The sequence below is a fragment of the Herpailurus yagouaroundi genome, unplaced genomic scaffold (assembly GCF_014898765.1).
Source record: "Herpailurus yagouaroundi ecotype Mexico unplaced genomic scaffold, PumYag 188, whole genome shotgun sequence".
NCBI lineage: Eukaryota > Metazoa > Chordata > Mammalia > Carnivora > Felidae > Herpailurus > Herpailurus yagouaroundi.
This window is the reverse complement of record NW_024412419.1, coordinates 2,288,869-2,301,791: the sequence shown is the minus strand read 5'-3', so window position 1 is coordinate 2,301,791 and position 12,923 is coordinate 2,288,869. Positions and strand designations below refer to the sequence as shown.

Genomic DNA, 12,923 nt, shown 5'->3' with positions numbered 1-12,923 from the left:
TCGTGCACTGCTGGACCGCTGCTTCCAGATGTGTGTCCTTTGTGCCTCCACACACATTCAGGTGCCCTTTCCAGCAAGATACCAGCAAGTTACGCTAGTATCGGCCAAGCTGAAAGAACACTCTTGATGGTTTTATCAACCCTTTTCCTACTGCCACAGGACGATTTCTAAAATAATCTGTTTCAGTGCCTTGCCCACGAAAACCTGTAGATTCACATTTAGCAATGTGCGTCCTAATCACGTCAAAGCCAACGGGACGTAATACCATCAAAACGGAGCTACTGTGAAAAACTCAACCTTTTAACAGACACCTGACACAAAACGTTTTCTGTCTATTTCCTAAAGACGGAATTACCACTGAGTCCCAGGCCACCCCTGCAGGGCCCACCCTCTGTAGCTCAGGTGCCCGGCAGGGGGCGGGGAGGGGGGAGCCCATACCTGTAGGAAGATCCGGCCGATACCACTCAGTAGCTGGGGCTCCTGCTCGGGGTAATACTGGATGACTGAGCGATAGGCGTCCACAGCCAGCACGTAATCCTACGGGGACAGAACCCGAAAGAGCATTTTGGGTTAGGAAGATCACCGTTTTACGAAATTAGAAGCTCAAGTGCCTGCAGACTCACATGTGAAGATAGGGCACGTCGACCCGCGAGCCGGGAGGATGCGGAAACCCAGTGCTGGGCCTGGGAGGTGGGCGCAAGCCTGCCTGACCACGTGGCGGACGGGACCCCGAGTTTTGTTCGTGACCAGACTCGGCAAATGCCTTCCTCTCCCTCAGGGGCTGAGGTCCGTCCTGCTTCCACTTTCTAAATAGCAATTAGCAATTCACCTGGACTCTCGCTTTCTTTCTTGGCAAAATTAAGTGAGTTGGCGAATTTCACCTTGTCATCACTGCCAATGACATAAACCAAATTTATTTGTTTTTCATTTAATTGTTTAAATGTTTGTTTTTGAGAGAGAGAGAGAGAGGTAAAGTGTGAGGGAGGGAGGGGCAGAGAGAGAGGAAGACACAGAATCCAAAACAGGCTCCAGGCTCCAAGCTGTCAGCACAGAGCCCGACGCGGGGCTCAAACCCATGAACTGTGAGATTGTGACCTGAGCCGAAGTTGGACACTTAACTGACTTGGCCACCCATGTGCCCCTAAACCACATTTATTAATAGCATCTCTTAAACGTTTTCTATGCTAAAAGTTGAGGAAAAGTTCTTACGTTTAAACAGAAACCCCCACCAAACAACTCAGCTGAGAGCGAGCACGAGACTCAGGGCAGGCTCGCTGGGGAGAGCGCTGGAATGTGGTGCGGGGACTCTCTGAGCGCACCAGGGAGGTGTACGTGGGGCACACAGCAAGCTCCGCTGGCCACGGTGCTTGGCCGTGCACCCCAGCAGCTGCCCTCTCTCACTGCGTCGGGAGCACCCTTCACGCTGCCCTGGGGGACCGGGTAGGGCCTGACCATCTCTGCACCCCGTGCTGTGCTCCCAACGCCGGCCCGCTGGGACACTAACGGAACCCCTGTTCGTCCGTAAGAGGCGGGGCCAGTCGCCCAGGACACGGCCCTTGGCCCCTCTCGGGTCCCCCAGCAAAGCCAGGCTCTCCAGAACAGCCGTGATCTCTGTGACGTCTGCGGAGCAGGCTCCGTGACGGGCACTGTGCTGTTCCTGAGTCCCAGCACACGGCCGGCAGGAAATGTTGGCTGCAGGCACTTTTCTCCTGGCTTGGTCTTCATTCCTCCACATTCTCAGTTACTAGCTTGCTAACTGGAATGGTGATAGAGACAGGTGACAAGTAAAATTTCAGTTTAGCAGGAAAAGAGTGAAAACCTTTCCAGTCGGGCCCTTTCAAGGAAAACCCATTAAGACAATTTTTACTGAAGGTGTGGTGCTCACAAGGAGCCTCACAGCACCTGCCATCCTTTCCTGGGGCCCCTGCTGCCCAAAGCAGGGCTGTGCTGTTTCCAGTGCTGTGTGTGCACACGTGTATAAGCAGGCACAAGTGTGTCAGTGAGTGCAAGCAAGCGCATGAGTGTGCATGCAAACACGAGTGTGAGAAACCAAGCCGGTGCATGAATGTGTGCCCGAGTGTGAGCACAAGCACGAGCAAGTGTGTGCAAGCATGAGTGTGAGAAACCACGGAGGTGCGTAAATGCACAAGTGTGAGCACAAGCGTGAGAGCAGGTGTGAGCACGGGGGTGCACAAGCATTAGCAAGTATGTGCATGCAAGTGTGAACGTGCGAACGTGCACTACCGTGTATGCATCAGCGTGTGAGCAAGTGGGTGTGTAAAAGCACGAGTGTGAACAAAACATCTGTGTACACGTGTGCATGCTAGCGTAAACGTGTGTAGGTGTGCGTTTGCAAGCATGAGCAAGTGTGTGTGTGCTAGTGCGAACGTGTAAGTGTGCGTGTGATCAGGTGTGTGCATGAGGTGTGTGTGTGTGTGTGTGTGTGCGCACGCGCTCAGAGGCCCCTCCCCTGCGGGGGGCTGAGGCCCCAGCAGAGGGTGCCCGGGGTGCCCCCACAAGCACGAGGCCTACCCAGACGCCTGCTGGTGGGGAAGTCACCTGCTGTGATTTAACACCCAGCCCTCGCTGTTGGTTTCCAGTCCACAGAAGACCCTTCTGTCGTTGGTGTTAGCGCCCGAGTGTCACTGATCCAGGCCAGTCCACGTGCCGCAGGTCCTGGCTTGTGCGTCACTCACTCTACTGAGCTCCCAGCCGAGCCGGAGCCAGGACGTGCGGGGCGGTACCTGCCCACTCCTGGCTGGCAAGTCCGGGGAAGCCAACGTCGCCGTCTGACAACCGTGTTTCAGTGCTTGAGGCCAGGAGTCCGTGTTTCCGAAGATAATGTGCCGTGGAAAGAACTAAGCAAGGACCCCTGACGGAGTAACGGCCTCGTGGATCTGTGAAAACACGACCTCCTGGGAGAACCCTCCAGGGCGGATCCGCAGGCGCGGGGGGCGTGCGGGAAGGCTGGCTTCCCCGCGAGATCACTGCGGTCCCGGTGCCGCTCTGGTCGCCCAGGAGCGGCCGCAGCCTCGGGGACGGCCTCCGCGATGCTTCCAGGGGCCCTGGGCTCAGATAACGCGGGGGTGGGTTGCAGAGCTTCCTAAGCTGACAGTCACTGCCGGAAATGGCTTGCTTCCTGGAAGCGGAGGAAGTGCGGCCCCTCGAAAGGAAAACGCTCAAGGTCGCTGTCCCACTCCGCCCCGCTGCAGACCACGCGACCGGCTCTGAGAAAGGCCGCGAGTGACCTGCTCAGGGGGACGGGCCTGGGTCGGCTCGGGCGCACCCGTCTCCCTTCAGCAGCTCCGCCGGCTTGGGGGCCGTGAAGCTGGGCTCACGACCATCTGCAGCCAGAAAGGGTTTGCGTGGGGAGACTGAGGCGGGAAGAAGCTGGTCCACGCGCCTGCACGGTCCCTCCGTGACCTGAGGCGCCCCGACGGGCGGCCCAGGAGTGGGGGGGGACGTGGGATCCTCGGGGGCACACCTGAGGCCGCAGGCACATCACCCGCAGGGCCGACCGGCACAAGCGCCCCGCCCTCCACGAGTCTGGGGAGGAGAGCTGCATTTGAGACATCACACCGGTGCACACGTCCCAGGCCGCGTCACACACATAACCGTGCCCGATGTCGTGCGGACACGTCCCTGGCCACGTGACGCAGGGAACCGGGCCTGACGGTACGTCGTGCGGACACGTCCCGGGCCACGTCACACACGTAACCACTCCCGACGTTGTCGTGCGGGCACGTCCCCGGCCGCATCACACACGTAACCGCCCCGACAGTACGTCATATGGACACGTCGCCGGCCACGTGACACAAGTAACCGCGCCCCACGGTACGCTTTGCGGGTACTTGGGGCTGAAACGTCCGCTTCTCATCAGAAGGAAGTTAGTATTTATTTCCCCGTAACAGAGCCGGCCCTCAGAGCGATGAAACGGCCGAGTAGAGGGGCCACCGGCGGCCGTGCACGAACCCCGTGGACAGGACCCCGCAGTGCCGCGCGCGCTCACCATGGCAACAGGGCACAAACACTCGGAGACCTTTGCCAAACGCGCACTTGAACTCAAGGAAATGAAGATTCGTCTAAAATCTCAAATTGCATTCATCAGAAAGCATTTTTGCAGCAATAATATGTTCGGTATGGAGTCCCAGCGAAGTCGGTAGAAAACTTACATTTGGTGCTTAAGGGCATTGTTACCACCACGGCGCAACAAAGAAATCCTCCCATAATGTGCTATTAACATCTTAACAATGCAAATAAAAGTCGGCAGGGGGACAGGTAGCATCCCTCCTGGGGAGTTTTGGCCCCGTGACTGAAGAAAAGTCAGCCCTGTGAATTTACAGTTTGCTCTCTCCGCATCAGCAGCTGGCTTTCTGGTGCGGGGGACGGGGTTCCAGGAGCTGGTGACAGTCATCGGCAGGCTGGGGACAACGGCCTGCTTGGAGGGCATCCGCCCACGCACATGCCGGGGGTGGCCCGCCCTGGGGTGCGAGACGAGGGACACGGTCACCGCAGGGGCGGCCAAGCCACCCTGTCAGAAACGCCAGGTGTGCGGACTGAAGGGAGACCTGAGCTCCTTGGCCGGGTGTGCCGGGGGGGGGGGGGGGCTGCGTGAATGTCACAGCTGCGGGTTTCAGAGATACCAGCTCTGTGCCTCGTTTTAGAGCAGGCGCCTGGGGCTCCGAGACACGCAGGGTGCTGCGAGGTCACTGTGCCCTGGTGTCACGCCTTTACAGGGGCCACCGGGATGGGAGCCGTGCAGGCTGCCCTACGGCGGGTTCAGGCCACACGTCCTCCTGACGGGCACGGGGCGGGGCTGTGCATTTATGCCCGCGGCCAAGCCCTCTGCACTGTGCCCAGGACAGGACCCGCTCACGGGGCTGCGCGCCAGGGCCAGCCACGGAGCTCTGCCACCCTATCAACCGCCTGCTCTGCTTTGCTAAAGATTAAGCTCAGGAATGACCTTGGGCTGACCTGTGGGGGACTCAGAGACTCGGTCTCATAAGAGCCCAGGTGTTCGCGCCTGGGTGTCCGAGGCTAACGGATTCTTGCAGCGGCTCTCGGCTGTCTGCTTCCCCCCTGCAGCTGCGGCAGGGCTTCTGGGGGTGTGGGTCCCTGACCTGCCCGCCGGGGGAGCCGGAGGGGGGGGGGTGCGGTCAGGCTCCCGCCAAAGCGAGGAGCCAGACACCGCTGTTTGGCTGGCGAGGGCCTGCCGGGGAAAAGACGAGAGAACAAAGGACCCGGGCGTCCATTCGTCCTCTCCGATCTGCGAGCTGCCTCCATGGGGGCCGAAGGCTCTGGGTGGCGTCCCTGAGGCACAGGTCTTCTGGGGAAACCTGTCTCCCGATACCACAAGCATCAGTCAGCAAGTCCTGCCAGGACCAGGGGAAACCCTTCCTCTAACACGGGGAGAACAAGGGCTCCCTTTCTGGGATGGAACCCAGAGGAAAATATGAGGATTGGGGGCGGGGAGGGGGAAAGGGTGGGGGGGGGGAGAGGAGAGGGAGAGAGACGAGAAAGGGAGAGGGAACGAGAAGGAGGGGGGACGAATGATGATTTTAGTTAAATCGTCTAGACGCAGGTTTGAACACTTCAGCGTGGCAGTGTAAACTCTACGCTGTGCTGAAATTTCCTTCCATACACGTTAAATGGGTCCAGGGCGAGTCCGGGAACCGCGCGGCTGCCCGTGGGCGTCTCCTCACCGCGGACGCCCTCTTCCGTGCCCACGTACCTTCATCAGGAGCAGGCAGTTTGCCATGGAGCACGTCACCCGGCCCAGGCGGGACCGCCACAGCCGAACGGAGGCTGCAAGAGAGGGGCAGTGGTGAGCGTGTGCCAGCTGGAGGCGAGCCCTGGCCGTCAGCGACGGTCCTGTGACTTCTGCCCTGGAAGGTCCCCTGTCACCAGGCTGCCGGGCACAGGGCATCAGGCCGGTGCTCTTGGCCCTGGGAGGAGAACGGACGAAGAAGTGACACAGCCATGACAACAGGAAGGTGGCCGGGCAGCTTTAGGGCGGGCAGGAGACCACGTGGCCCAGCCACGGCCACCTGGCTGGGGGGCACAGGGCACGGGGCCGCAGGGTGCCCGCACGCTGGGCTCCGCGTACTGAGGTCGCCTTCTCAAGGCCTCCGTTTCGGAGCCTTTTAAACGGAAGCGGCAACCGCTGTCCTATCTGTGTTGCGGACCCTGTGGGCACCATCGTGGTGGCAGCGAGCGCCCTCCCGTGTGACGGCAGGGCAGCGATGACGCAGAAGCAGAGCTGGCTCCCCAGCGGGTGTCCGCCCGGTGGCGGCTGCAGCGGCCCACAGGCCCGGAGGACGGCGGTGCCCGAAGGACCGACATTCCGTGAGCTGGCCGACCCCGCTCTGCCCACGTGCTGCCCTTCCCATGTGCCAGGACCAACGGGCGGGTAGGAGAACACCTGCCCAGAAAGTATGCTTATTCTCGGACCTGCTTAAGAACACAGTAGACTTAATTGCTAGAATTAGGAATTCAACTCCCTGTGCCTTTAAGCAATTAAAAACATATTAGGTGCTTACAACATCATTTTTGTGAAAAGAAGAGTTCTCCACGGTATCTTTTGTTGATGAACACAACGTGTGGTCTCACCGAACTGCAGTTTATCTCCACGGACTTGTTTCTTTTTTTTTTTTGCGGGGAGAGAGCGAGCAAGAGAGAATCCCAAGCAGGCTCCCTGCTGAGCACGGAGCTCAATCCCACAACCCTCCGATCGTGACCTGGGCAGGAATCAAGAATCTAATGCTTAACCGACTGCGCCACCCAGGCTCACCCATGGCCCTCTTTCGTGTGCTAATTCCAGCTCTGGGAGGAAGCCCCCGTTCACCTTCAAACTGTTTATGTATTATGACCCTTAGGTACCCGGGAAGTGCTTTCTGAGATCTAGTGATTATCTGCGAATTCCCAAACTGGCACCCAGTACGAGAGGATGGGACATCTGAGGGTGAGTGATGCCTCCTCGCTAACTCAGCCGCAGTTACATGACTCGGAAGTGCATTTGCACACGCGCACGCGCGCACGCACACACACCTACAAATCTGGCTGTCCTTTGGGATTTCTCACACAAAGGACACTGTATTTAAAGCATAAATGCAGCCCAGTGCTGCTGGCCCCAAAGGCAAACTTCTCCTGCCCATCCCACTCCCCTCTTCTCTCAGGGTCACCACTGTCCCCTTCTGTCAGGGTCACCACGCCCTTGGGGGCACCAGTGCAGCTCCCTGCCTCTCGCAGCTGCAGAGGAAGCACCGCTCGCCAGGATAACTCACGCTGGCCGGTGGTCACGAGAGCTCGCTCCATGTGGGGCACACAGGGGCAAACGGCAGAGCCCCCGGAGGTGCCGCAGGGCAGGTGCCGTGCGGAAAGGAGAGGGGCGGCCCTGAGGAGTCAGCGGTGGGCGAGGGGCCTCTCGGGGGCACCGATCGAGTTGGGTTTTGAAGTGTAATTAGCAGTTCATCCCGAACGTTCTCAAGAAGTTACAGCCGGGATGACCTTCTCCCTCACTGGCTCCCAGCAGCCTGGGGCTCAGGGTCATCCTGGCCTCCTAGACGGCGCGCGGGGCCCCCCTTCCTCTCCTCTCCAGCACTTTGGGGCCTCTGGGTGCCCCTCTCTGCCAAGGCTGTGGCTCTGGAGGGCAGTCCCCACCCCAGGGACGCCCCTTCCCCAGGAAGGCCCCAGCTCCTCTCCGTCCCAGCACCTGCCTGCCGCGGGAGCTGTGCTGGCTTCCGGGACCTCTGGGTGCGGTGGGGCTCCCTGCGGGCAGGCCTCGTGCCTGGGCTTGCCCTTCCTGTACCAAGAGCTCCAGGCCTGGCACCTGGCTTCCCAAACAAGGGCGAGCCAACGAATGCACGCGAGGACGGAGGCCTTACTAAGGGGGGGGGGGGGGGGCACGAAGAAAACCACTGGGGCTGGCAGTCGCTTAACGAGCAGTCTGCGCACTGACCTCGTCTGTTCTCCGGCGTGATGCTGTTCACACTTCCGTCCTCAGCCAAGCCCTGCTCCAGATTTGTCAGGATCTACGGCAATTCCAAACGAGAACAACAAAATCGTGAAAAACGAATTTGCTTCCAGACTTTGTCGTAACAGATTCTAGGAGACGCAGACTTCTCTGTATGAAAACCAATTTGTCAAGGAATGTCCCACACAGACACCTTTTACACGTCAGCACTCAGGACACGGAGGGGACGCGGAGAGGGGGCCGCTCTCCAGCCGGTGGTGGCGTCTGGGTCTAGGATGCTCGGACGGCACTCGAGAGACCTCAGACACAGAGGAGACGTCCTCTCTTTTCAAGAAAGGCGGCCAGTGTGTTACACACGAGGATGATTGTTAACTTCAGAAACGCCAGTCTTGCCCCTCCGCTTGCCCCCCCTCAGCCGTGGGCTGTGCGGCCTTTTGAAATGTATCAAATATATTCTGAGCACCTGTCCCCTTACATCGTTTGTATTGTTTGGTTAATGACTTCGGGTTGCTTTGCATGCTTTGGCTTTTCCTGAAAAGAAAACACAACGGCTATCACTGTAATGTGAGGAGGGGACGTGAGCGGCAGGAGAGAAAGGCGTGGAGAGGAAAGGCTGTGCGTCGGGAGACCCAGGGTTAACCAACGAAGCTGTGTCCCAGTTGCGTCATCACTGACCTCAGGGGCAGGTGGTCTGGGGAAAAAAAACCTTCTGTTTACAGGTCACCTTGCCAGTTAACATGTCCCCAAATGACCCACCCCAAGAGGGGACGCTTGCCACCCGATGAAGAACCTGCTTTGGGCTTTCGTGTGTGGGGTCCCCGGGGGCAGAGCAGAGGGCGAGTGGGGCCTCTGCGCACCTGCGAGGGTCCCTGCCTAACGCCAGCTGGAGCACCGCCTCTGTGAACAGCCCGTGCCGCCTCGCTGGGTCCAGACACTGGGTTCGGAACCGGAGCCGCGAAGGTTCTCGACTGGGTCCAAACCAGGTCACATGACATTTTTGGCTAATCTGTCTTCTGATGAAGAATCATAAGAACAGAAACAGACTAGGAAAGGAAGTCTTGAGGGCGTTTAACCTCTGGCGAGAATAGAAGGCGGACAGGAAGGGAGAAGGGGCAAGAATACTGAAGGGGAAAAGGTGGCCCAGCACCCTCCTGGTCCCCAGGGCCATCCCCAGGGCCACTGGATGGGACACAGGGGAAGGGGCGGGCGTCCACGCACAAAACCAACCACGACAACCGAGCCGGAGAGAAGGAGCCTCACGGAGGGGGACCGCACACCTCGTGAGGGCAAAGTCACCGACTGGTCGCGTGCCTCACCGCGCGTCATCTGTGCCGAGGACCCACCTCTGGGGCCACCTTATCTGTGGCCTGGACTGAACCACGAGGACGGTGCCAGGAGTCCAGAGGCCGGAGCCGTGACTGCGGGGGCAGGTGGGAGGGGGGTGGGCTACTCTGGGCACCAACAGGAGAGGACACGTGTCCCGGAGAGAAAAGCAGGAGTCCCCGCCCCTCTGGCGCCAGTACGACTTTATACGGTCCGAGCGCACTCACCTCCAAAAGCTTACTTCTGTGAAGGAAAGCGACAGAAACACCGCCACCCAAAGCCCGAACACCGCCACCTGGCCCAAGTCCAGGTAAGACACTGTCAAGCATCCTGGTCTGCTCCCCAGAATGAGCAAGGGGACTGCACCAGCCTGGCCCACAGGAACACCACATTTACACCTGCCCGCAGGTTTGGGCACAGTGGTCACACGCATGACCCTGGAATCTGGTACCGTAAACCTCAGGTTCTGGTTTGTATGCCTGCGGTGTGGCACCAGACCCTGCGCTTCTGATGGGCTTTGGGTGACGCTCTGGGGACGACGGTCTGGGGACCACACTTTGTAGGAAAGCTCCGGGGAAGGAGTCTCGCAGCTCTTGCTTTGCTGGGCTGCTGCGGGCTACGGGTGGGGTAGTCTTGGGGAATGGGTTTTGTACATGGAGCACCCAGGGTACAGACCACTGGGGGCGGGCCCTAACCCAAGGGCCCGAGTTCTCACTAGTAACCTACTGGAGACCAGACTCAAGGGAGAGCAGGTCTGCCCTAGCGGGGCTCAGATTTCTCTAGAAAGTCCTGTGACCTACCTGTCCCACCACAGTCTCTTAGGGGAACTTGTGGGAAAGAGGCTTTGCAAAGCAAAAAGAGGCTTCTTGGAGCTGTTTCAAGCCACTCAAGGGGGACTAAACACTCCCACGGACCAGGCTCTGTGCTCAGTCGCTTGTCTGCATCCCGATCTAACCCGCACGCAGCCCCGAGGCAGCGGGTGACACCCCTCATCTACGGCTGAGGGCCTCGAGGCTCACGTGGGCCAGTCACTCTGCCAGGAAGAGACAGGTGCACCTGGAAAGCTTCCCCATCTGCCTGACTCCAGAGCCCTCCCAAACCCTGCCTGTGGACACAGTGTCCCTTCAGGGCTTCACACTTTGAAACAATGCTCTCTTTTCTCCATGCGGATCACAGAAGGACAGAACACACGACGTCAAGATATACAAGTGAGGAATACAGAACTCCAGACCTCCTCATTCCGCTGATGCCCACTCTTTGCTGGGCTCTCGTGCACGAGTCAGGACTAGATTGTTTGATAACTTCTGTGGCCTTGTGCTTCACTTTTGGTGCATCAGATTTTATTTTTAACGTTTATTTATTTTTGAGAGAGAGACAGCGTGAGCAGGAGAGGGGCAGAGAGAGAGGGAGACACAGAATCCGAAGCAGGCTCCAGGCTCCGAGCTGTCAGCACAGAGCCCGATGCGGGGCTCGAACCCACGAACCCTGAGATCGTGACCTGACACTTAACCGACTGAGCCGCCCAGGGGCATCGGATTTTATACTAGGTTGCTGAGGGGTACAGTTCACGTTCCCAAGTCGACATCCTGAGATTTGCAACGCTGCAACCTGGAGTCTCTGAAGGTGTGAACTGCCACCCTGAGAAGAGTCAAGACACAAACCTTGTAAAACCCCAATGACAGGGACGCTCTTGAGCTCCTCTGAGGGCCAGGAGGGTGAGCGTCTCCCACCCTGATCCCCAGCAACGGGGACCCTGCTGTCACCTCCTGCTTGTGCACTCTGACACACAAGGCCAGGAGCGTGAGTCTCTCCCAGCTGATCCCCGGCGACGGGGACGCTCCTGTCACCTGCTTGTGTACTCCGTGCACGCACGGGCCCAGGAGCATGAGCATCAGTGGCAAAGGGCGGAGAGGCCGCCTCCAGCCTTTCAGCGATCTCTCTCTACTTGCCAATCACCCGCATCTTATCTGATGAAGCCACAATCAATTTGTTCTCTGCTGCAGCGGCAGGAAAGTGGCAACGGCACCATCCGGGTTAGGTGAGGCCTGGCAGGGCAGACGCTGTCAGCATGCCGATGGCCAGCCTCCTGGAGCGTTTCCCCGAGGAGCTGGCGAGCGAGGGCCAGCTGAAAGACATCAAGACTTCCTAGAGACAAAGCTGTCACCTCTGCCTTATTAGCAGTCAGCAGCAGAGAACCATTCCCATCAACACTCTGGAGTATGTTTCTTTTGCACAAAAACATACCTGACCCTCCGGCTTCTTCAGCTGTGGGGGGTCTCTAAAGTAGCACGTCTTTTACGAGGTTCCTTCCGCCAGGCTAACCTGGGACGGGTGGAGGCTGCTGGGTTGTGGGAGGGACGGAGCTGAGCTCAAGACCACGCGGGGCACGTCCGTATCGGCAACGACCCACAGCCCAATTTACTTTGGCATCGTTCCTTATGGACCGTGTCTACTTCTGCAAGTGGTGTTAGAACTCTGTTCCCTTGGCTCTCTCCCAACTGGTCTGTAAAGGTCTCTCAGGACTAGCAGCAGAGATGGGCTGCAGAGAAGCCAGAGAAGGAGGGACCGCAGGACAGAGGCACCTGCTGTCCTGATGCGATGGTCTCTAGCTTGCCCGAGGCCCGGGAGCACAGCAAATTTGTTTGAGATCAAGGAGCATTTTACCTTCACAGATACAATTACACCATCCAAACATCTACTAGTCTAGCACATTCTTCTGCATCAAAGACAGCAGGGCAAACGGGTGCCCTGGGCCACCTGGTAAAGGTCACAAGTAACGTCCTGCTCAAACTGGGCCCCCTGTTACAATTCAGGACTACGGTCTAATCTCAGGCTCCCTGGCTGACTACAGAGAGTCTGTAACCACTGTCTAGGGAAGCTTCCACATTAGGGAAAGCCTGGCCTCTTCTGAGCAAACGACTGCTTTCTAGACGCCGAGAACTGTGTCCTGACGCCGTTTCCCTCGTGGCTCTGGTGACCAGGAGCCAGACCTGCTTTTTGGCTCCTTTCCTGTTACCGCCGTCTCAACTTCACCTTCTGTCCTGCGGTCTCGTTTAACTTTTTTTCAACAGAAAAATGCCTGATTGTAAAGTTAAAGTACGCTGACATAACTACGGCTGAGAAAATAAAAAAGAATAGAACGGCCTCTGTTCCTGTTACCCACGTAGCTAACACAATGCTGTTCTCCCTTCAGCGGATGTTGTTTACAGGAGACCGTACTGCAATAATAAATCTGTGGGCTGGCTTTGCAAATGAGCATCGTGTGTGAACATGTCCCACGTCAGGGCTGCAGAGTTAGATGACTGTTTGGGAACTACATCATGCCTTGACACCCCAGGTCCGGGCCTGCTCCGGGGCCCTTGTGTGCAGCTGCCATCTAAGGCTGTTTCTTCTCACTTGGGGAATCCATGCTGGGATCAAAACTGTGAAGAGCTAGCTGACTGTTGCTGGAGAGACAGCTGTCAGACGGCAAAGCTCACAGTGTATTATCTGCACAGTCACAGCATATGGTCACAGTGTGTTATCCGCGCACACACGGTCACAGTGTATTATCCGCGCACGGTCACAGTGTATTGTCCACACACACGGTCACAGCGTATTATCTACACACACAGTCACAGTATATTAT

The 12,923-nt window shown here is 58.1% G+C and overlaps 1 protein-coding gene across 1 annotated transcript in view; it reads right to left on the bottom strand.

Moving 5' to 3' along the window:
• The window catches only part of TRAPPC12 (trafficking protein particle complex subunit 12), an 82,371-nt gene that overhangs the window by 14,158 nt on the left and 55,290 nt on the right, over nt 1-12,923 (bottom strand). The window contains exons 7-9 of the mRNA XM_040495961.1: nt 7,958-8,030; nt 5,732-5,805; nt 439-537 (exon numbers count right to left, since the gene is read on the bottom strand). Coding sequence (XP_040351895.1) covers nt 439-537; nt 5,732-5,805; nt 7,958-8,030 — 246 coding nt within the window. The remainder of the gene's footprint in view (nt 1-438; nt 538-5,731; nt 5,806-7,957; nt 8,031-12,923) is intronic.